Source organism: Pelobates fuscus, chromosome 5, assembly GCF_036172605.1.
Source record: "Pelobates fuscus isolate aPelFus1 chromosome 5, aPelFus1.pri, whole genome shotgun sequence".
NCBI lineage: Eukaryota > Metazoa > Chordata > Amphibia > Anura > Pelobatidae > Pelobates > Pelobates fuscus.
This window is the reverse complement of record NC_086321.1, coordinates 222,076,957-222,101,285: the sequence shown is the minus strand read 5'-3', so window position 1 is coordinate 222,101,285 and position 24,329 is coordinate 222,076,957. Positions and strand designations below refer to the sequence as shown.

General features: G+C 40.6%; 1 protein-coding gene across 2 annotated transcripts in view; it reads right to left on the bottom strand.

Annotated features, from left to right (window-relative positions):
* TRPM3 (transient receptor potential cation channel subfamily M member 3) overlaps positions 1-24,329 on the bottom strand; it is a 491,731-nt gene that overhangs the window by 47,584 nt on the left and 419,818 nt on the right. For both annotated transcript variants that reach the window (XM_063455040.1, XM_063455041.1), the window contains 2 exons: positions 23,152-23,403; positions 16,101-16,275 (listed from right to left, as the gene is read on the bottom strand). In XM_063455040.1, coding sequence (XP_063311110.1) covers positions 16,101-16,275; positions 23,152-23,403 — 427 coding nt within the window. The remainder of the gene's footprint in view (positions 1-16,100; positions 16,276-23,151; positions 23,404-24,329) is intronic.

Here is a 24,329-nt window from a genome sequence, read left to right as displayed (position 1 = left end):
GTATGTATGTATGTAGGTCTCTGTATGCCTGTATGTCTTTGTATGTATGTTTCTGTATGCATGTATGTGTCTGTATGCCTGTATGTCTCTGTATGTACAAATGTATGTGTCCGTATGCCTGTATGTCTCTGTATGTACAAATGTATGTGTCTGTATGCCTGTATGTCTTTGTACGTATGTGTCTGTATGCCTGTATGTCTCTGTATACCTGTATATATGTATGTGTCTGTATGCCTGTATGCGTGTATGCGTGTATGTCTTTGTATGCCTGTATGTATGTATGTGTCTGTATGCCTGGATGTCTCTGTATGTATGTTTCTGTATGTCTGTCTATGTATGTATGTATGTGTCTGTATGACGGTATGCCTCTGTATGTATGTCTATATGCCTGCATGTATGTCTCTGTCTGTGTCTGTATGTCTCTGTATGATTATTTCTGTGTTTGTATGAACCTTATTTTAAACGAGGGTGGGGGGCACCAAAATGCATCTTCGCCTGTGTAACTAAAAATCCTAGCACCGGTCCTGTATATTTTGCAAACCATATGTGTACTACCACTGTATAATACTTCATATTTTGCTCAGCTATGTCTGCTGAGTACAAAAATACCCCCGTATGTACCTTTGCCAGGTATATGTGGACATCGGAGGGGCACATTTGGGACACAGCCATTCCATTTTTTTTCAAATTTTGAATTTTTACGCTGTGCCCATGTCCCATTTTAGAGTATTTTACCAGGCTATATAATCCAAATACCCCATAAAGCCATACCATTTCTTAAAGAAGACATCCCAGGGTATTTCAAAAGGCATATTTTGAACCTTAGCGTGGGATCATTTTTCCGCTAGCTTGTACCAGGTGTAGTGGTAATAAGCGTTTTTTCTGCCTTTTTGACACACAAAGGGAGTTTGCACAGTATATTTTGCAAACCTTATGTGTACTACCACTGTATAATACTTCATATGTTGCTCAGCTATGTCTGCTGAGTACAAAAATACCCCCGTATGTACCTTTGCCAGGTATATGTGGACATCGGAGGGGCACATTTGGGACACAGCCATTCCATTTTTTTTCAAACTTTAAATTTTTACGCTGTGCCCATGTCCCATTTTAGAGTATTTTACCAGGCTATATAAACCAAATACCCCATAAAGCCATACCATTTCTTAAAGAAGACATCCCAGGGTATTTCAAAAGGCATATTTTGAACCTTAGCGTGGGATCATTTTTCCGCTAGCTTGTACCAGGTGTAGTGGTAATGAGCGTTATTAAATGTATTTTTTTACTTTTTAAAACTTTTTTTACTTTTTAAAACTATTTTTTTAACTTTTGTTTTGATTATTCATTTTTTTTAAAGTTTCCTAAACTTTCGTAAAACTTTTTTTTACAGATTTAACATTTTTCTAAGCTTTTTTTTACGTTAACCCCTAACTAGCAGTAAGCAGCACTAACAGTAAATTCCCCATTTTCCCATAATTCCCACCCACCCCAGCTAGCAAAATATTTAATTATACAATATTTAAATTAGTTAATTAAATAAATTTAACCCCTGAGGGTTAAAAAATAAATAAAAGTTAATCGTCAGGGGTTAAAAAAAAAAATTAGAACAGTATAATACTGTGATCTGTATTTTGATCACTGTAGGCAGTGATCGACTGGCAGGGAAGGGGTTAATTTTTATTTGGACTGGGTAAAGGGTTTATTTTTTTACATTTTTTACTTAAATGTTATTAAAACTTTTTTTTAACTTAATTTTTTAACTTTTTAAAGCTTATTTTTAAACTTTTTTTAACGTTAACCCCTAGTTAGCGTAATACTAAATCCCCCAATTCCCCACTAACTTCCACCCTCCCCAGCTAGCTAAATTTATAATTTTAAAATATTTAAATTAATTAATAAAATAAATTGAACCCCTGAGGGTTAAAAAAAAAAGAATTAACCTTCAGGGGTTAAAAAAAAAATCAGATCTTAGTAAAATGTAATCCCTGCCAATTGATCACTGTAGTCAGTGATCAATTGGCAGGGAAGGGGTTAATTTTTTATTAAAATGGGTAAAGGGGGGGTAAAGGGGGGTGGGATTTGAATTTTACTATGTTTTCTTTCCACCAGGGGGCAGGATCACTGAAGATCCGTCTCCCTGCACTTCACACAGAACCAGGAAGTGCAGGGAGGCGGAGGTGAGTATACACAGCACATGTGCCCGCTCAGACATGCTGTCAGAGCGGGCACATGTACTGGGGCAGCCCGATCCGGTGCTCCCGGTCTGCCTCTAATGCAGAGGCAGACCGGAGCACCATTAACCCCGCGATCGCCGCGATTGCGGCGATCTGGGGTTAATTTTAACGGGTGATGGACGAGGTCCGTCACTCGTCATTAACGCATTCCCCTGAGTGACGGACCTCGTCCGTCACTCGTCGTTAAGGGGTTAAAACTGTTGAAGTTGTTATGACATCTTTGGCTTTTCATAAGTTATTGGATTACAATCTCCACAGTGCTATAATAAACATTATGGTTGATTCACGTTAACAAAGAATTGTAATGAATTGAATGAGTTGTAAAAGTAAATTTAAATAGCCACACTTTGATAATAGCTGAGTTTGCGATTTTTCCAAAATTGCTATTTTACAGCAATTCAATTTCCTATTCAGCCTATTGCTCTGTTTATATAAACCCACTTAAGACAGTTTTATGCCATAAACAGCTGCTGGAGTTATCAATGATATGTCTAGAAAAGAAAGAGTTAAAGGTCTTCCACAGCAACTATAAACAATAGGAGTAGCCACTTAGCCATCTAGTACATTGATATTCATACAAATACCATCTGGGATAACGCATTGGACTGAGCATGATATGAACAGTCATAGATCAGCACTTAATTAATTGTAAAAAAAAAAAGAAGCTATTTGATTACAATTTATATTTGAACTTATTCCCTTCTAACCCTATACATACATGGGAACGAGGTTGGATTCATTTTTCAATAATTATTAGGCAAAACAAAACATTCTAATTTCACCCACTAACTCCTCCATAGTGAGAGCTCCAGTCAGTCTATTTCCTGCACTTTGCTAGAGCATGCCAACAGCTGGAGGTGGAACACCTACTCACTTTCAGCCCCTATATGCATGTAAAAGGCTGAATGAACAAGTGAAAATGGTAAATTATGGAAATCTATATAATTTGTTAGATATCCTTGTACAGGACTGGACTACAAGGGTTATTCATAAAGAGAAACCAAATGTTTACTGTCTCCCTGGCTCCACTATTACAGGCTCTCTGTATGAGCTAAGGACAACTGTGCCGGGCGTAGCTTATTGGCTGAGTTTGAGCAGCTGATGCTCTCAGCCAATGAGTTAGCTCTGCAGTACAGGTCTTAGCTCAGAGTAACTAATAGAAGTTATTGCTTAGTTAGGAGCCGCCATCTCTCTGACTGAAGTAGAGCTTGGGGAGTGCTGCATGGCAGACTACACATAAGAAGTCAAACTCTTCTAAAATTGTTTGACTACTTTTAGCGGTGGTGCCAGGACACTCCTGGCCCCATAATCACTACAGAGTGCTGTAGCTGACAGGATGCATGGAGTGTAGTTAAAAATCAAATATTAAATGCTGGGGCATTAATAAATGTTATATATATATATAACTCCATGTACAGTTTTTTAGTGGATTGCATTGTATGGGGTTCATGCCTCTGTTCTCTGTGTTTTTGCTAAATGTATATTGCGCATCTTTATAGTAAGCCTTAGCTTCAAACTTGTTTTCACACATATTCACACCTAATGAATTTATTTTTGCTAATTTAGTTTCTGGGTGGAGAGGTTTATAGCTTCCACGGAAACCAATGCAATATTCCAGTTGATTGTCCTACTTATGTACTCTTTGTCAATGGTTCTCATCCAGTGTGTCATGGATGTAAGCCACCCGCAAAGTGTGTCACGAACAAACTGATTTTATGGCTGTAAAACGTTGGCAATAACATTTTGATCTGTCAAATACTAAGGATAAAGAAATTAATTTCATTCGGAACATATACATGCATGCATTGTACATGTACTTCTTTATTAAAGGGACACTCCAGGCACCCAGACCACTTCTGCTCATTGGAGTGGTCTGGGTGCCAACTCCCACTACCCTTAACCCTGCAATTGTAATTATTGCAGTTTTTCATAAACTGCAATAATTACATTGCAGGGTTAACTCCACCTCTAGTGGCTGTCTACTAGACAGCCACTAGAGGTCACTTCCTAGTTTCTAGCACAGGAAACCTGTGCTAGAGCGTCGCTGGACGTCCTCACGCTGTGTGAGGACCTCCAGCGTCGCTCAAAACCCCATAGGAAAGCATTGAAATGATTTTTCAATGCGTTCCTATGGGGAGACGTAATGCGCATGCGCGGCATTTCCGCGCATGCGCATTAGGTCTCCTCGGCCGGTGGGCGAGATCAGTCTCGCCCACCGGCAGACGCAATCACAAGGAGGAGGAGACAGCGGCGAGGGACATCGCCGCTGCCTCAGGTAAGTCACTGAAGGGGTTTTCACCCCTTCAGTAACCGGGGATTGGTGGGTGGGAGGGAGAGGGACCCTCCAGTGCCAGAAAAACTGATCTTTTTTCTGGCACTGGAGTTTCCCTTTAATGTTAATGTTGCAAGCAGAGAAGGATTAACCATAAGATAGCCACCTAGTGCCTAGGGGTTAGACAGGGGCCTGATAACTTTGATTTTGCTCTTGGCCCCATTCACCATCCCTATGTGAAGAATAACAGCAAGTGATACATTTCTAACTTGTCTTTGGCCCTGTGGGATCTTAATCCTTGCAAATAAATGTGAGGTGTTTTTTCATTGAACTGTGCATTATGAAACAAACAAAAGGTTGTGAATCACTGCCTACTAATAACATGATTATATGCAACAATTTTAAGTTTTAAAATAAATACTAGTTCTTTCATTTAACATTAAATCTGTAATATGTGCTCTTGTAAGATATGCATAACACCACCATATTCATCAGAAATCAGAAGCAAGGTTATTTTGCTGATCTATAATCAGCTTTTCCTAAATACTTTGCACTTTTGCAATTCTAATCTATTACTGCACGGTATTGTTTCCAAAGACTTTCAGCCACTGGCAGTCATGAAAAGTTTTGGAAAATAAGCTCTAACAATAAATGGCTGCTTGTAGAAGAAAGTAAAATTAAGACACATTTTAAAAACGAGAACAGGTCATAGAAATGACTTGATTGGAAGTGAATAAATTTTAAAGAGTACAATATCAACCACATTGATTATAACTAGTAATTTTCTTGGCTCATTATAAAACTATTTAACATTTTCTCCATCCCGTACCTTGTACTGAAGACGTATTTTTCTTTTATCACAAATTTAAGGTGCCTTGATATTTATAGACATATAGGCAAGCATCAAGCTATTAATTTAGGAGCACATTATAGCTTCTGAAATTTGTGAGTACAATTTCAATACCTTGGGTACTGTAACCCAATTTATTTTGTCACTGTAATTCTTTCTTCATTTATGCGTTTTATTCCATGTACACCAAGTAGATTAATTGCACATATACTTTGGAAACCTCATCGCTATCATAAAGTGCTGTTCCTTATCATAAGTCATGTTGTAAAATCACATGTGAAACAAATTAAACTGTTGTCAGCTTTTCATGATTACTTTACATCATTACATTATATATTACTACTTCTTCAGCAGTCAACAGCTATATATAATCACATTTTAAATGTAAGAGTCATGGTGCTCTGGTTATACTAAGTTAGAAATGGGAAGCTATAATGTATATATTTTTTAAATAATCATTATTAAAATGTGTCTTGTGGGGCATGATTATGTGCTTCTGTAAATGAATTTTAATCAGTGGATGACATTTTACTCAGATTTAGTGAATGATTTTATTAATAGGCAGTTTTATGTGTTTAATCAATAGTGATGTACCGAACTGTTCGCCGGCGAATAGTTCCCGGCGAACATAGCGTGTTCGCGTTCGCCACGGCGGGCGAACACATGCGCGGTTTGATCCGCCACCTATTCGTCATCATTGAGTAAACTTTGACCCTGTGCCTCACGGTCAGCAGACACACTCCAGCAAATTAGCAGCATAATTCCAGACCCTCCCACCTCCTGTACAGCATCCATTTTAGATTCATTCTGAAGCTGCATTCTTAGACAGAGGAGGGAAAGTGTAGCTGCTGCTCATTTGATAGGGAAATTGATAGCTAGGCTAGGGTATTCAGTGTCCACTACAGTCCCGAAGGACTCATCTGATCTCTGCTGTAAGGACAGCACCCCAAAAAGCCATTTTTAGGGCTAGAACATCAGTCTGCTTTTTTTTTTTTTTTTTCTGTGTAATGTAATTGCAGTTGCCTGCCTGCCAGCTTCTGTGTCAGGCTCACAGTGGATACTGTGCCCACTTGCCCAGTGCCACCACTCATATCTGGTGTCACAATAGCTTAAGCTTGCAATTAAAAACAACATTTTTTTTCACTGTAATAGATTGAATAGCAGTTGTCTGCAAGCGTCTGGGTGTCAGGCCTTCAGCGTGTACTCTGCCAACCTCTGCCAGTATACTTTGCCACTCATATCTGGTGTCACAATAGCGTGCCTTTAAAAAGAAAAAAAGGTTTTCACTGTAAGCTAATAGCAGTCAGTGTCCTTAAAGCGGGTGTCAGGCCTTCAGCATGTACTCTGCCAACCTCTGCAAGTGCACTTTGCCACGCATATCTGGTGTCTCTATAGCGTGCCTTTAAAAAGAAAAAAAGTTTTTCACTGAAGCTAATAGCAGTCAGTGTCCTTAAAGCGTGTGTCAGGCCTTCAGCGTGTACTCTGCCAACCTCTGCAAGTGCACTTTGCCACTCATATCTGGTGTCACTATAGCGTGCCTTTAAAAAGAAAAAAAGGTTTTCACTGTAAGCTAATAGCAGTCAGTGTCCTTAAAGCGGGTGTCAGGCCTTCAGCATGTACTCTGCCAACCTCTGCAAGTGCACTTTGCCATGCATATCTGGTGTCTCTATAGCGTGCCTTTAAAAAGAAAAAAAGGTTTTCACTGAAGCTAATAGCAGTCAGTGTCCTTAAAGCGTGTGTCAGGCCTTCAGCGTGTACTCTGCCAACCTCTGCAAGTGCACTTTGCCACTCATATCTGGTGTCACTATAGCGTGCCTTTAAAAAGAAAAAAAGGTTTTCACTGTAAGCTAATAGCAGTCAGTGTCCTTAAAGCGGGTGTCAGGCCTTCAGCATGTACTCTGCCAACCTCTGCAAGTGCACTTTGCCACGCATATCTGGTGTCTCTATAGCGTGCCTTTAAAAAGAAAAAAAGTTTTTCACTGAAGCTAATAGCAGTCAGTGTCCTTAAAGCGTGTGTCAGGCCTTCAGCGTGTACTCTGCCAACCTCTGCAAGTGCACTTTGCCACTCATATCTGGTGTCACTATAGCGTGCCTTTAAAAAGAAAAAAAGGTTTTCACTGTAAGCTAATAGCAGTCAGTGTCCTTAAAGCGGGTGTCAGGCCTTCAGCGTGTACTCTGCCAACCTCTGCAAGTGCACTTTGCCACTCATATCTGGTGTCTCTATAGCGTGCATTTAAAAAGAAAAAAAAGTTTTTCACTGTAAGCTAATAGCAGTCAGTGTCCTCAAAGTGGGTGTCAGGCCTTCAGCGTGTACTCTGCCAACCGCTGCAAGTGCACTTTGCCACTCATATCTGGTGTTACAATAGTGTGCCTTTAAAAAGAAAAAAAGTTTTTCACTGTAAGCTAATAGCAGTCAGTGTCCTTCAAGCGGGTGTCAGGCCTTCAGCGTGTACTCTGCCAACCTCTGAAAGTGCACATTGCCACTCATATCTGGTGTCACTATAGCGTGCATTTAAAACCAAAAAAACTTTTTCCACTGTTATAGATTGAATAGCAGTTGTCTTCAAGCGGGTGTCAGGCCTACAGCGTGTACTCTGCCAACCTCTGCAAGTGCACATTGCCACTCATATCTGGTCTCACAGTAGCTTGCACGCATAGTACCACTGATCAAAAAAAAAATGACAGGCAGAGGCAGGCCACCCCGCAGGCTCCATCGTGGTCGTGGTGCTGTGATTCCCTTTTGCCCTAGAATAATGCCCAGTTTTCAGAGGCCACGTACCCTGAACATGAAAAGTTCTGAGGACATAGTTGACTGGCTAACACAGGACACCCAATCTTCTACAGCTTCCGCTCGGAACCTTGACGCACCATCCTCCTCCAGCTTAGCTTTGGGCACCTCTCAAGATACCACTCACCCGCCTGCCGCCACCACCAACACTAGCACCACAGCCGCTTCACTTGGTATGTCAGAGGAGTTATTTACACATCCGTTTGAAGAAATGAGTCATGCGCAACCATTATTGCCAGAGGATGTAGATAACAGGGATATGTCTCAGGCAGGCAGCATTACACACATGGACGTACGGTGTGATGATAATGATATTGTACCCACTGCTTCTTCCTTTGCTGAGTTGTCAGATACAAGTGAAGCGATTGATGATGACGATGCGTCCATGGATGTCACGTGGGTGCCCGCTCGGCAAGAAGAAGAACAGGGCGAAAGTTCAGATGGGGAGACAAAGAGGAGGAGGAGGAGACGAGTTGGAAGCAGGGGGAGGTCGTCGCAAGGAGCTAGTGGCACAGTCAGACAGCATGCATCGGCACCCGGGGTCAGCCCGACAGCACGCCAATCAACGCATGCTGTGTCCACCACCAGAATGCCATCATTGCAGAGCTCAGCAGTGTGGCAATTTTTTTGTGTGTCTGCCTCTGACAACAGTGATGCCATTTGCAACCTGTGCCAAAAGAAACTGAGTCATGGGAAGTCCAACAGCCACCTAGGTACAACTGCTTTGCGTAGGCACATGATCGCACATCACAAACGCCTATGGGATCAACACATGAGTACAAGCAGCACACAAACTCAAAGCCGCCATCCTCCTCCTGGTCCAGCATCTTCAGCCACGTCAACCACTGCTGTCCTCCTTGCCCCCTCTCAACCATCCACCACTCCGTCTCTCGCCTTGAGCAGTTCCCGCTCATCTGCCCACAGTCAGGTGTCTGTCAAGGACATGTTTGAGCGTAAGAAGCCAATGTCAGAAAGTCACCCCCTTGACAGCTGGCTTGTCTGAACTATTAGCCCGCCAGCATTTACCATACAAGCTGGTGGAGTCTGAGGCGTTCAAAATATTTGTGGCTATTGGGATACCGCAGTGGAAGGTACCCAGACAAAATTTCTTTGCACAAAAGGCAATCCCCAACCTGTACTCGATTGTGCAAAAGGAAGTAATGGCATGTCTGTCACACAGTGTTGGGGCAAGGGTCCATCTGACCACTGATACCTGATCTGCAAAGCATGGTCAGGGCAGGTATATCACCTACACTGCGCATTGGGTAAACCTGCTGACGGCTGCCAAGCATGGAATGTGTGGCTCTGCAGAGGAGTTGGTGACACCGCCATGACTTGCAGGCAGGCCTGCTGCCACCTCCTCTACTCCTCCTACTCCATCCTCTTCCATAACCTCCTCGGCTGAGTCCTCTTCTGCTGCTGGGTCTTGCTCCACATCAACGGCACCCCCCCAGCTCTCCAGGTACTATTCCACATCCCGGATACGGCAGTGTCACGCCGTCTTGGGTTTGATTTGCTTGAAAGCAGAGAGTCACACCGGACAAGCACTCCTGTCCGCCCTGAACGCACAGGTGGAAAAGTGGCTGACTCCGCAGCAACTGGATATCGGCAAAGTGGTTTGTGACAACGGAACAAATTTGTTGGCGGCATTGAAGTTGGGCAAGTTGACACATGTGCCGTGCATGGCAAATGTATGTAATCTGATCATACAACACTTTGTGCATAAGTACACAGGCTTACAGGACGTCCTGAAGCAGGCCAGGAAGGTGTGTGGCCATTTCAGGCGTTCCTACACGGCAATGGCGCACTTTGCAGATATCCAGCGGCGAAACAACATGCCAGTGAGGCGCTTGCTTTGCGACAGCCCGACACGTTGGAATTCAACACTCCTAATGTTCGACCGCCTGCTCCAACAAGAAAAAGCCGTTAATGAATATTTGTATGACCGGGGTGCTAGGACAGCCTCTGGGGAGCTGGGATTTTTTTTGCCATGTTACTGGACGCTCATGCGCAATGCCTGTAGGCTCATGCGTCCTTTTGAGGAGGTGACAAACCTAGTCAGTCGCACCGAAGGCACCATCAGCGACATCATATCATTTGTTTTCTTCCTGGAGCGTGCCCTGCAAAGAGTGCTGGATCAGGCCGTAGATGAGCGTGAAGAGGAAAAGGAAGAGTTGTGGTCACCATCACCACCAGAAACAGCCTTATCAGCATCGCTTGCTGGACCTGCGGCAACGCTGGAAGAGGATTGTGAGGAAGAGGAGTCAGAGGAGGAATGTGGCTTTGAGGAGGAGGAGGAAGACCAACCACAACAGGCATCCCAGGGTGCTCGTTGTCACCTATCTGGTACCCGTGGTGTTGTACGTGGCTGGGGGGAAGAACATACCTTTATTGAGATCACTGAGGAGGAGGAAAGGGAAATGAGTAGCTCGGCATCCAACCTTGTGCAAATGGGGTCTTTCATGCTGTCGTGCCTGTTGAGGGACCCTTGTATAAAAAGACTGAAGGAGAACGAACTGTACTGGGTGTCCACGCTACTAGACCCCCGGTATAAGCAGAAAGTGGCGGAAATGTTACCAAATTACAACAAGTCGGAAAGGATGCAGCATTTGCTAAATAAATTAAAAAGTATGCTTTACACAGCGTATAAGGGTGATGTCACAGCACAACGGGAATCTAACAGGGGAAGAGGTGAAAGTCATCCTCCCACGACCACGACGGCAAGGACCGACAGTTAGCAGACTACCTCGCCTTAACTGCAGATATCGACACTCTGAGGAGCGATGAACCCCTTGACTACTGGGTGTGCAGGCTTGACCTGTGGCCTGAGCTATCCTGAGCTATCCCAATTTGCAATAGAACTTCTGGCCTGCCCCGCTTCAAGTGTCCTGTCAGGAAGGACCTTCAGTGCAGCAGGAGGTATTGTCACTGAGAAGAGAAGTCGCCTAGGTCAAAAAAGTCTAGATTACCTCACCTTTATTAAGATGAATGAGGCATGGATCCCGAAGGGACTGACAGTGGGCGATACATTCGACTAATAAAGGCCTGATGAGATGAGCTGCCTTGGGCTAAAAATGGTCCACACGCTGCTGTATTTTAGCTCTGAATGCCGGTTGACTTGCGTGACTTATCCGCCACCAACTAGGGTTCAAGCCGCAATGTTTTAGAGCACTTTCTGCCTTGGCAACAAACATCAATTTTTCTGGCTGCTGCTATAGCAGCGGCTGCAACAATACCTCATTTTTCAGGCATGTGTACATCCCTAATTTTTCGGGCCTCTGGTGCTGCACTGTGGCTTCAAAAACCAAACCCCAAAAAAGGCACATAACTGGGATTAAACTGATAGGAATAGTACTACTTAACACACCACTCCTATCTGGTGGCACATTAGAGTGCACGCGCTGTGCCCCAAATTTGAAGTAGGAGGACCGACCAAGCATCTTTTTCCATCTCCCGCTTCCTAAAATCGATGCCATATACACGTCCCCTGATAGGGCGCCAGCTCGTTATTCTCTTGGGCGCCAGCTCGTTATTCTCTTTTTCACTTCACTAGGGACACTTTACTGCACTATGGGCACTTAGACCCACTCTTTGTCTTGCACAGTGTTATTCCTAGCCAGCATCTGTGATGGGAAATCAGACAGTCATCTAAACGTTTAGATTGAGCTACAACATCATACAGTAGGTCCCCCCCCTCATTATTTTTATGGCCCCCACCCACCGCTCACGGGTGGGGGCGGGCGGGAGGACAGTAGGTCCCCCACCTTATCCTTATTTACTGAATATTCCCCTGTATAACAATGTTTGGAATTTAGTGAATATTCCCTATTCTGCTCTGTGTCAGTGTGTATCAGGGTCTCTGAGGACAGGTGTCAATCCATATCTGCCAAGTGACCCTATGAAGGGGGAACAGTCCCTATTCTGCTCTGTGTCAGTGTGTATCAGGGGCTCTGAGGACAGGTGTCAATCTATATCTGCCAAGTGACCCTATGTAGGGGGAACAGTCTCTATTCTGCTCTGTGTCAGTGTGTATCATGGTCTCTGAGGACAGGTGTCAATCCATATCTGCCAAGTGACCCTATGTAGGGGGAACAGTCCCTATTCTGCTCTGTGTCAGTGTGTATCAGGGATCATTAGGATAGGTGTCAATCCATATCTGCCAAGTGACCCTATGTAGGGGGAACAGTCCCTATTCTGCTCTGTGTCAGTGTGTATCAGGGTCTCTGAGGACAGGTGTCAATCCATATCTGCCAAGTGACCCTATGTAGGGGGAACAGTCCCTATTCTGCTCTGTGTCAGTGTGTATCAGGGATCATTAGGACAGGTGTCAATCCATATCTGCCAAGTGACCCTATGTAGGGGGAACAGTCCCTATTCTGCTCTGTGTCAGTGTGTATCAGGGATCCTTAGGATAGGTGTCAATCCATATCTGCCTTGTGACCCTATGTAGGGAGAACAGTCCCTATTCTGCTCTGTGTCAGTGTGTATCAGGGTCTCTGAGGACAGGTGTCAATCCATATCTGCCAAGTGACCCTATGTAGGGGGAACAGTCCCTATTCTGCTCTGTGTCAGTGTGTATCAGGGATCCTTAGGATAGGTGTCAATCCATATCTGCCTTGTGACCCTATGTAGGGAGAACAGTCCCTATTCTCCTCTGTGTCATTGTGTATCAGGGTCTCTGAGTACAGGTGTCAATCCATATCTGCCAAGTGACCCTATGTAGGGGAATCAGTCCCTATTCTGCTCTGTGTCAGTGTGTATCAGAGGCTCTGAGGACAGGTGTGATTCCATATGTGAAGGTGTCAATATGTCATATGTCAGGTGTCAATCCATATCCATTGTGATTTAGGAATGTTAGGTGATTTATGTCCTTTATGGATTAAAACCAGACTCTGCATCAACTGTGTAATTTTCCATGGGAGTTTTGCCGTGGATCCCCCTCCAGCATGCCACAGTCCAGGTGTTAGTCCCCTTGAAACAACTTTTCCATCACTATTGTGGCCAGAAAGAGTCCCTGTGGGTTTTAAAATTCGCCTGCCCATTGAAGTCTATGGCAGTTCGCCCGGTTCGCCGGTTCGCGAACGTTTGCGGAAGTTCGCGTACCGAAAATTTTGTGTTCGCGACATCACTATTAATCAACCTAACTGCACCATATGAGATTTTCATTTTTGAGGAAACCTATTAAATAATAATAACAAATCCTCAAAACACCTGTTGTACATTAAAATAATGCTAAGCAATATGCACAGCAGACTTCTAGATGCCATGAAATATTAGAGTTAGTGACTTAGCAGTGACTCATAACTCCCTGCCTCATGTGCAAGTCGGTGTGAATTAGGGACTGCTCTGGGGCGATCATGTCATTTCATCATGTGCTGGAACTTGTCTTGTCAAAATCCCTTTGACTTTCTCCCCGTTCTGTGCACTAATTGATGAGTATACAACTGTGAATGAGATGCCAAATTCTTTGGCCAGCTTCTGTGCCCTCAATTAAATCAATGGAGCAGTCTCCTTGAACAAAACCCCACATATAGATATGACCCCACAACATATAAAGAGTCAAATGCAAAAGTTTTCTTAATAATTAAAAAAACAAATTGAGAAAATATTTTCCCCACCATCCTTACAAAATAATGCCTCTAAAAGTATGCATCAAATGGAAATGGTACACACTTTTTAATTCAAAAGTCAATGGTCTGAAACATGAGCCTGTATATGTATATTGTTAGTTCTATAACAATAACTGTGGTCCATTGAGTATTTACTGAAGTCAATAGGATACAGCTCAGCTATATGCATCGCAATACATACATATAGTGATTGAAGCCCAAAGTAGGGACAGAACATTGATAAACATTACATCAATGTGTACATGACAAGACGTGGCCTGTGAGTGCTTCCCTTCTATTTAATGTATAGTCTGAGTTTAGATTGAACTATGTAATTATATTATTAAGCTAAATGTGCAATTCATGCATTGCAAATGAGTATGCTCATTCCTCCAACTTCAGAAACCTTTAGTCCATTGAGACACATATGACCAATTTAGACCATTCTATTCCCTCATCTTCCTACTGCATGTCCCTATTTCAGTTGGTAACCTCCTGTAACTCTGTATGAGACTCTTCTAACCTCTATTTACTACTTTCACTTTGTTAATATCTCTGCCTATTTCAGAATATTATAGACCGTCCTGCTCTCTTCACACTCCACTAAATCATACTGTTTATGCCATACTGTATTTCCTATTTCAGACTCCTTTGCCAATTTTGGGCAAGTTCATTTTAAGCAAATTAATTCCATGGAAACATAGAATCTGCGTGATTTGGATATAATCTGGTGTTTTCATTGGATGACTTGTCATCAGACTTAAGTAAGATCTCCGGATTTCACTGCGTTGGTTACTCTTCATTGACCTCCGGTGAGTATCCCAATACATACAGTTAGGTCTGGAAATATATGGACACTGACATAGAACATGGGGTTAAAGTGCAGTCTCTCATTTTTAATTTGAGGGTATTCACATTCAAGTTGGAGGAAGGATTTAGGAATTACAGCTCTTTAATATGTAACCCTCTCTTCTCCAAGGGACAAAAGTAATTAGATAATTGACCCAAAAGCTCTTTCATGGACAGGTGTGGGTTATTACTTTGTTATTTCTTCATCAATTAGATGAAAAGTCTGCAGTTGATTCCAGGTGTGGCATTCACATTTTTAAACTGTTGCTGTGAACCCACAACATTTCGGTCAAATAGAATGATGGGAGGAAAAAAGTATGGAGAAGGCTTGGAATGGCTCATGATCTGAAGCATAAATAATCTGTAAAGCACGGTGGAGGCAGTGTGATAGCATGGGCATGCATGGCTTTCAATGGCACTGGATCACTAGTGTTTATGATGAAGTGACAGAAGATAGAAACAGCCAGATAATTTCTGAAGTGTTTAGGGGTATATTAGCTGCTCAAATTCAGCCAAATTTAACAAAGTGGATGGTGCTTCACATTACAGATGCACAATGACCCAAAACTTATTGGGAAAGTAATCTAGGAGTTTTTTTTAAGGAAAAGAAGTGGAATATTCTGCAATGGCTGAGTCAATTTCCTGATCTCAATACAGATCACAGAGCATGCATTTCACTTCTTGAACTTAAGGCAGAAAACCCACAAACAAGCAACTGAAGACATCTGCAGTAAAGGCCTGGCAAAACATCACAAAGGAGGAAACCCAGTGTTTGGTAAAGCACATGTGTTACAGACTTCAAGCAGTCATTGCCTGCAAAGGATTCTCAACAAAGTATTAAAAATTTACATTTTATTTATGATTGTGTTAATTTGTCCAATTACATTTTAGCCCCTGAAATTAGGGAATTGTGTATAAAAATGGTTGCAGTTCCTAAACATTTCTACCATAGTTTTATTCAACCCTTGAATTAAAGCTGAAAGTCTGCACTTCAATTGAATCTCGGTTGTTTAATATTAAATCCATTGTGGTGGTGTACAGAACCAAAATTATGAAAATTGTGTTTGTCTCAAAATATTTCCAGACATAACTGAATATATCATAATAGAAACCCAGTGTTGATGAACTTCGCATCACTGTCTACACAATATGACCTGTGAGTGTATCCCTTCTGTTTAATGTTCCGTGATTACATGGAACTAGATATTGGTGAACATGATGAACGCATTCATATATCATCATTGTTAGATATCTGATTAGCCATGACTAATCTGAACTAAGTAGAGAATAGACTTTACCAGCTTAAAACATTATTTGTGGCTAAAACAGAGAAGAAGATATAAATATACCTGGTTATATCTTTTAGTTGTTGTACAGCTAAGAGGTGGTTCTTCTACACCGAGCCATTTATTGTGTATGGGAATGATCCAACAAACACTGCCTAATCAATGTTAAATACCTGAATAAGTAGCTACAGAATCATAAAGGACTTGCTTACGGTCTATCTGGTCTGCAAACACTTCTCCGTAGATCATCCAGTAAGGCATGTAGAAAATATTCTTAGCCAACTTCCATGAGGGTTCTTCACTGGGGAAGAGAATGGCTTGCCTTGCAACACCAAAACTCATTAAAATGACCAACATAATAATAACAAAATACATCATGTCAATCATCTAGGAAAAAAAGCAAACAAGAAAATTAGTGACAATCAACTGAAATGAAAGAACGAGTTTATTTGTTTTACAAAAAGTGTTACAAAAAGTATATACTTTCTGAGTTCAAAGTACCTAAGTTATACGAATTGTAGGCAAATTAAATGATCAATATGCAGCTATTAGATGAAAAGAGGAAAACATAAGAGTATAGCAAGGCCAATAAAGAGAGCAGAAAACTAAAAGGGGGTAGAGAAACAACTAAAAAGAACAGGCAGGTGTGAGAGAGAAAACAAAATGTTCTGACCAAAATGAAAAGCAGAGCTGAAAATGGCAAAAGGACCAAATAAAAAAAAAGGAATTGATGGCAGAATATAAATCATATAGTGGCAAGACAGATAAATTAAGTTGACTGGAGGGGCTATAAAGGGAATGGCACTGCAAAATAATGGGCAAACCATAACATCAACCTTTCACGTGAAGTAAACTGTTCAAAAAGGGACAACACATTAGCTCTAGCTTGCTTTATGTATCAACTTTTTTCATTTTACAAAAATTGCAGATTTTAATAGAAATTAGCACTTTTAAATTAACTTTGTTACACCCCCTGGCTTTCAAGCAGACAACCAGTCCTGTTACTTCCTGATTTAGTTAAAGGAGCACTGCACTGCCCCAATAGAGAGGCTCTGGAGAATGGTGAGCAATTAGTTTTAGTTTTAATTAATTAAGGGGCATCAGGACTGTAACATTAGGAACACAGATATGTATTCCTAACATGACAGTGTTCTTTTAATGGTATCATAATCATTTACAGACTTTAGATACTGGTAGTTAGGTCTACAAAAAAAACAATTACAGACAGTATCTGATAGATAAGAGAATAATAACAATGTATTGTACAGAGATTTGTTCTTTTTTTGACAGGGTCCCAATTTATGTACATGAAGTATGCTTTTTGACAACCTCTTCAATTGTTAAATTAGCTCAGTGACACGTCCTTCAAATTTTATTGAATATATAAGAATATAAATTACACTTGGGAAGGCATTACTACTATGAAATAATAACGTATTATGGGCAGTTGTCTAGTTAATGACAAATATGCTGTACCTAAACCCAGCCACTTAAAATAGCATGGGGCTCACTGAAAATAGCATGGGATCCGATTTTGTGACCTGAGCCAGGGATTAAGAACCAATGGTCTGTGCTCACCTGCTGCTTTCCTATTGTATATAGTGCTGAGCTAACATTATACATCTTTAAAGTCACACCAGCATTGTTCTAACACTGATCTGTAGCTACATGTCCCTCTAGGCATGTCTCCATAACTAGACAGGCTTTGTCCCATCAAACTGACAGATGCTCAAAGGAAGATTAGCTAATTCATACAATTTATTCAGCTTAATCGCTCTCATTATCATAACAAGCAACCACTAATGTTAGTTAATGTTTTGTCACAGCATTACCTACATTATTTTGGTTTAAGTGCTGCTATATAATGGTTGTTTTTACCCTACTGATTATAACATTGAAAGCCTTAATCATTGCTTTTACATTTTTTCCTTTTTGTTGCACATTGTATGCTATTGTTGATTCATTGTTTTAGGTATAATTTTATGGTTTGGCGACAAATCTACTGTGTTGCATATTAGGAACCAGTTTCAACTATCCAAAAATCCAATGTCAATATACCTTTCCAATAGAAACAAAAATATAAAACCCCTCATTATAGTCACCTTAACAGACCACCATGATTACTGCTTTCTTATAATTTTTTTAATTTTTGTATGCAGACAAATATATTTGTAACCTTTTTTTCTCAACTGTGTAAATACATACATTTTGAAGAAGGGCATACATGATAAGGATATGTGTGCAATCTATTTTAATTTAAAATAAAAAACATTGGTAAACTACCCTCAATAATAGCCAGACTAAGCATCCAAGACATTTTAGCAGTGGCCGAACTACTGCTATGGGGGCTCATAGGGTATTGCTAAAAAGAGGCCTGGTCAGCCCTTTAAGAGCCTGACTGAACCCCTTTCACATCCTCCCAGCTACAAGAACAGCCACACGGGAGGGGGAGGAGACACAGGAGGATGGAGATAAGGCAGCACCAAAGGACGGTGACATTGATCCAGACCAACAATCCAATCAGAATCAAGCAGTAGCAGGCACCCTCATGCACATAAAAGGTATTTAACAGGAAGGTGGCTAAAATAATGACATATAAGTGTGTGTGTATCTGTGTGTCAGCTTGTCTGTATGTATCAGTGTGTGTATGTGTCAGGATGTGTCAGAATATTGGTATGTGTCAGTGTGTGTCACAGTGTTTGTATGTGTCAGTGTGTGTATCTGTGTGCCAAGGTGTGTGCATGTATCAGTTTGTGCATCTGTGCCAAGGCGTCTGTATGCATCAGTGTATCTGTGTGCCAGGGTGTGTGTGTCAGTGTGTGTATCTGTGTGCGAAGGTGTGTGTATGTGTCAGAGTGGGTCTGTGTGTCAGGGTGTGTGCCTGTGTGTCAAGGTGTGTGTATGTGTCACGGTGTGTTTGTGTCAGTATGTATCTAAATGACACACATGTGTCAGAATGTGTATCTGTGTGTCATATTGTTATGTGTCAGTGTGTGTCAAGGTGTTTGTATGTGTCAGTGTGTGTATCTGTGTGCCATGGTGTGTGTATTGTGAGGGAATATATCTTGATTCCAATGTTTAGCGTAATTAAATTAAGGCCTACATCTGATGCTCTTTTTATTTATGTAATTAACTTTTTCTCTGTAAAATGCTGTATACGTGTCAGCATAAGTTGTGTTCTCTGTGTATTCTAGCCCCCACCGGAGCACCTTGATCGTTTAACCAACATTCAAGTAGGGGAGCATTTGGTAAATAGTAATCACAATATGGTAACTTTTTAAATAAACTCAAAAAAGCAAAAGCACGTGGGGTATATTAAAACGTATAATTTAAAAAAAGCCAATTTTAATAAGATTAGGGCAACTCTACAACATATCAACTGGCATAAACTCCTTAGTGATGAAAAATTGAAACTATTCAAACAAATATTAGAAAGGTACATACAGTATGTACCATTGGGTAATAAATATAAAAGAAACAAATTAAAGGCTTAGTAGAGAAGTAAAACAAGAGATTCAAAATAAGAAAAGGGCATTTAAAGCATTTAAATCTGACAAATCAGAGGCATCCTATACAAGATATAAGGAAGCCAATAATACTTGCAAAAAGTATTATTAAAGTGGCTAAACTAGAAAATGAGAAATTGATAGCCAAAGAATGCAAAACCAACCCAAAATTTGTTTCAAGTACATCAATTCTAAAAAAACAAAAAATGAAAGTGTAGGTACACTAAAAACAGAGATGGGTCTGTTAGTTAATGAAGACCAGGAAAAGGCAGAAATTTTAAATAACTATTTTTCTTCAGTATATATTAATGAGGATCCTATGGCAAGAAATAAGCAAATGATTGCTGCAACAAACTTGCAGATAACTTGTGATTGGATAACTCGAGACAAGGTGCTACAGCTATTAAAGAAAATGTATTTAAATAAAGCTCCGGGGCCTGACGGTATCCACCTACGGGTACTTAAGGAGCTAAGTGGGGGAATAAGTGAACCTCTGTATTTCATTTTTCAATATTCTTTTGTTTCAGGTATTGTACCAGAGGATTGGAGGAAGGCAGATGTTGTTCCTATATTTAAAAAGGGTTAAAAATCCTTGCCTGTTAATTATAGACCTGTGAGCTTAACTTATGTGACTGTGAAATTATTTGAAGGGCTATTAAGGGATAATATTCAGGAATTCATTGGGAAGAACTGTGTTATTAGCAATAATCAGCACGGTTTTATGAAACATAGGTCATGTCAAACTAACCTAATTGCATTCTACGAAGAAGTAAGTAGAAGTATAAATCAGGGTGTTGCAGTGGATGTGATCTACTTGGATTTTGCCAAGGCATTTGATACGGTTTCTCACAATAGGTTAGTCTTCAAACTAAAAGAAATTGGTCTAGATGAATATTCTTGTTCTTGAGTAGAATATTGGCTAAAGGATAGAGTACAACGAGTTGTCATTAATGGTACATTTTAAAGCTGGATAAAAGTGGTAAGTGGTGTCCATCAGGGTTCTGTTTTAGGACCGCTTCTATTTAACATATTTATAAATGATCTTGAAATGGGCATTGAAAGCCATGTTCAGTGTTTGCCGATGACACAAAACTTTGTAAAGTAATAAAATGTGAGCAGGATATTGCCTTGCTGCAGAGGGATTTGGATAGATCGGGGGACTGGGCACTAAAATGGCAGATGAAATTTAGCGTAGAGAAATGCAAAGTTATGCACTTCGGGGTTAATAATGCACAAGCAATTTACACCCTAAATGGTAGTGAACTAGAGATAACCACACACGAGAAGGATTTGGGAATTGTTATAGACAACAAATTAGGCAGCAATATGCAATGTCAATCTGCCGTTGCTAAGGCCAGTAAGGTTTTGTCATGTATAAATAGGGGCATAAATTCTCGAGATGAAAATATAATATTGCCTCTTTATAAATCGCTGGTAAGACCACGCCTTGAATATACTGTGCAATTTTGGACACCTGTTCTAAAGAAAGATATAATGGCACTAGAAAAAGTGACGAGCTACACAATTGATAAAAGGAATGGAGCATTTTAGTTATAAAGAAAGGTTAAAAAATGTAAATCTCTTTAGTTTGGAAAAACGGTGCTGAGGATATGATAACATTATACAAATATATTCGGGGCCAGTACAAACCATTATCTGGAAATCTATTCATAAACAGGACTATACATAGGACACGAGGTCACACATTTAGGCTGGAAGAAAGGAGATTTCATCTAAGGCAAAGAAAAGTTTTTTTTACAGTAAGAGCAATAAGGATATGGAATTCTTTGCCTGAAGAGGTGGTTTTGTCAGAGTCTATACAGATGTTTAAACTGCAATTGGATAAATACTTGCAAAAACATAACATACAGGGATATCATTTCTAATTAGTGGGGTAATAGCTGCTTGATCCAAGGAGACATCTGACTGCTATTTTGGGGTCAAGAAGGAATTTTTTCCTAGTTTGTTGCAAAATTGGAAGCGCTTCAGTCTGGGTTTTTTGCCTTCTTTTGGATCAACAGCAAAAACACATGTGAGGAAGGCTGAACTTGATGGACGCAAGTCTCTTTTCAGCTATGTAACTATGTAACTATGTAACCTTTTTTGAGAAACTGTATATTGTGTGACTGTTTGCTAGCTAATTTTATCTGCAACCTTCCTATCTTATGCAATATGTAACCACATATTGTTTTGTAAACTAATTTTATATCTTATAAAATATGTAGCCACATTAACTAATTTTATCTTTTGACTTTCCTATCTTTAACTACATTATTTATTTTTAAACCTTCAAGCTAAGGTGCAACAATTCCATATCCTTATTGCTCTTACTGTAAAAAAAAACCTTGTCTTTGCCTTACACCCTACTGTGAATAAACAAACAGAAGTAATTCTGCACTCACAACCATCTGTGTCACGTGTTAATTGCTTCTCCAGGCGCCCGATATAATTTGGGTTCCCCGGAATATAAGTATTGAATCCTTTTGTCCATGTCAGTATGTATCAGTTTGTGAATCTGTGCCAAGGTGTGTGTATACATCAGTGTATCTGTGTGCCAGGGTGTGTGTGAGTGTCAGTGAGTTTGTGTGTGTCAGGGTGTGTATCTGTGTGCGAAGGTGTGTGTATGTGTCAGTGTGTGTGTATGTGTCAGTGTGTGACAGGGTGTCAGGGTGTGAACCTGTGTGTCAAGGTGTGCGTATGTGTCAGTGTGTTTGTATGTGTCAGGGTGTGTTTGTGTCAGTATGTATCTAAATGTCTGTGTGTGCATGTGTCAGTGTGTTTATATTAGTGTGTCTGTAAATGTATATGTATATCTGTGCAAGTATGTATCTATGTGGCAGTGTGTGTGTGTAAATGCATACATCCCAGAAAACACCGACACAACATGTAATCATACCCCTGCAAACGCAAACATTACATACAAACACACCTTGTATTAAAATGTCACCCCTTTATTTACATACCAACACTAAATACAAATGCACACCTCCATTTAAAAGCCAACACTACATACAAACAGACGCCTGCATTCAAACGCAAACCCTACATGTACACTATACAAAACATGCTTACATTCAAACACACAAACACTGCTCACAAATAAGACCCTGCAAGGATGGGCAAATGGTAGATCTCCAGCTGAGTTGTACGACCTACCTTTTGGCCACCCTTGCACTAGAGGGGACCCAAAACTATTTCTTACACCAGGGCCAACTCTACATTAGTTCTGCCACTACATTTAAGAGCTATATTTCCAACAATGCTTTGATAACCCTACTGGTTGGCTACATTGGCGTCATAGGAAATAAGGTTAACAAACATCTTGGTGCTAATGCTAGTATTTACAGTTATACATTATTTTCAGGAATTCATTAGTTTGCTATTTGTAGCTCTTGCAGTGCTAACCATCATGGTTTTTTTGGGGTTCACCAGCTAGAAAACCATTTGCTATGAAACAATGTGGGTAAGCATACGACCATCATAAAAAAATCCTTATTAAAGGGAAATAACCCTATAAGAAAACTCACTAAAACTTTTTGTGTAAATATACAACCATGCTCTATTGATGTTCTCAAAGACACTAGTGTTGTCAGGTTTTTCTCTTACTTACAGGAAATATGTTAACTATGCTTTATATGTATTTTTCACCAAAATTTCAGATTTCATGGGCCTTCACGCTGGCATGTCAGTTGACTTTGTGGACATGGCATATAAAGGCAAAATAACTAACAAAGAAAACCAATGAAGCTTTTCTTACCATTTTGCCAATCATCATCACATAGGGCCCAAGGTACTTGTTCACACCAAAGATGTCAAGCAATCGTATATACCAGTAGATGATATTCACACAATACACTACTCTTCCATAGCTGCTGAAGGGTTGCTCTTGTAAACGAAATATCATTCCAATGGAAAACAACAGGATGGAGATAAGATCTGTGACATTCCAATATTCCTGCAACCACACTTTAAACTTCTGCAATAGCTTTCCTGGCTCCGACATCAATATCTGCAGAAAATTAAGATGAAGAAATTGCACCAAGCATTTTCAGAAAATCATTTTCACAAACAATGATCACAATATCATTATAGAAATCATTAGCATAAATATGTACATAACACTATGCATTGTAAAACTAAGCTATTTAACCCGAGCTTTTAGCACTAGAATACTATGTAAAACTCTTAAGTGATTATAGATAGCAAAAATATAGTAACATATGTTGAAAAGAGACATGAGTCCATCATGTTCAGCATTTCTCACATCTGTTTTTGCTGTTGATCCAAAAGAAGGTACAAAACACTGTTTGTAGCACTTTTGATTTTGCAACAAGCTAGGGAAAAATGTATTTTTAATACCAGAATGCCAGTCAGAATATTATCCCTGAATATTATGTTTTTGCAAATTTGCATCCAGTTGATGTTTAAACATCTGTATAGACTCTGATGAAACTACTCCTTTTCTCCAGTCTAAACATGTGACCTTGTGTCCCATGCAGGGACATATTAGCCGCGAGGCAAACAAGGCATTTGCCTTGGGCAGCATTTTCCAGGGGGCGGCAAAAAAAGCCGCCCCCAAATGCCGAGGGCAAATTTCTTGTTAGCCTTGCGGCCTCTGGACCCCCAGGGAAAGGGAGAACCCCCCCCTCCCAGCATTCCCAAAGGTAAGGAGTGTGTTAATGTGAGTGAGTGAGTGTGTGTGTATGTCTGTTAGTGTGTGTCTATTAGTGTGTGTGTCTGTTAGTGTGTGTCTGTTAGTGAGTGTGTGTTTGTCTGTTAGTGTGGGTGTCTGTTAGTGAGTCTGTGTGTCTGTTAGTGAGTGTGTGTGTGTGTGTGTGTGTCTGTTAGTGTGTGTGTGTGTGTGTGTCTGTTAGTGAGTGAGTGTGTGTGTCTGTTAGTGTGTGTGACTCTGTGTGTGTGTTAGTGAGTGTATGT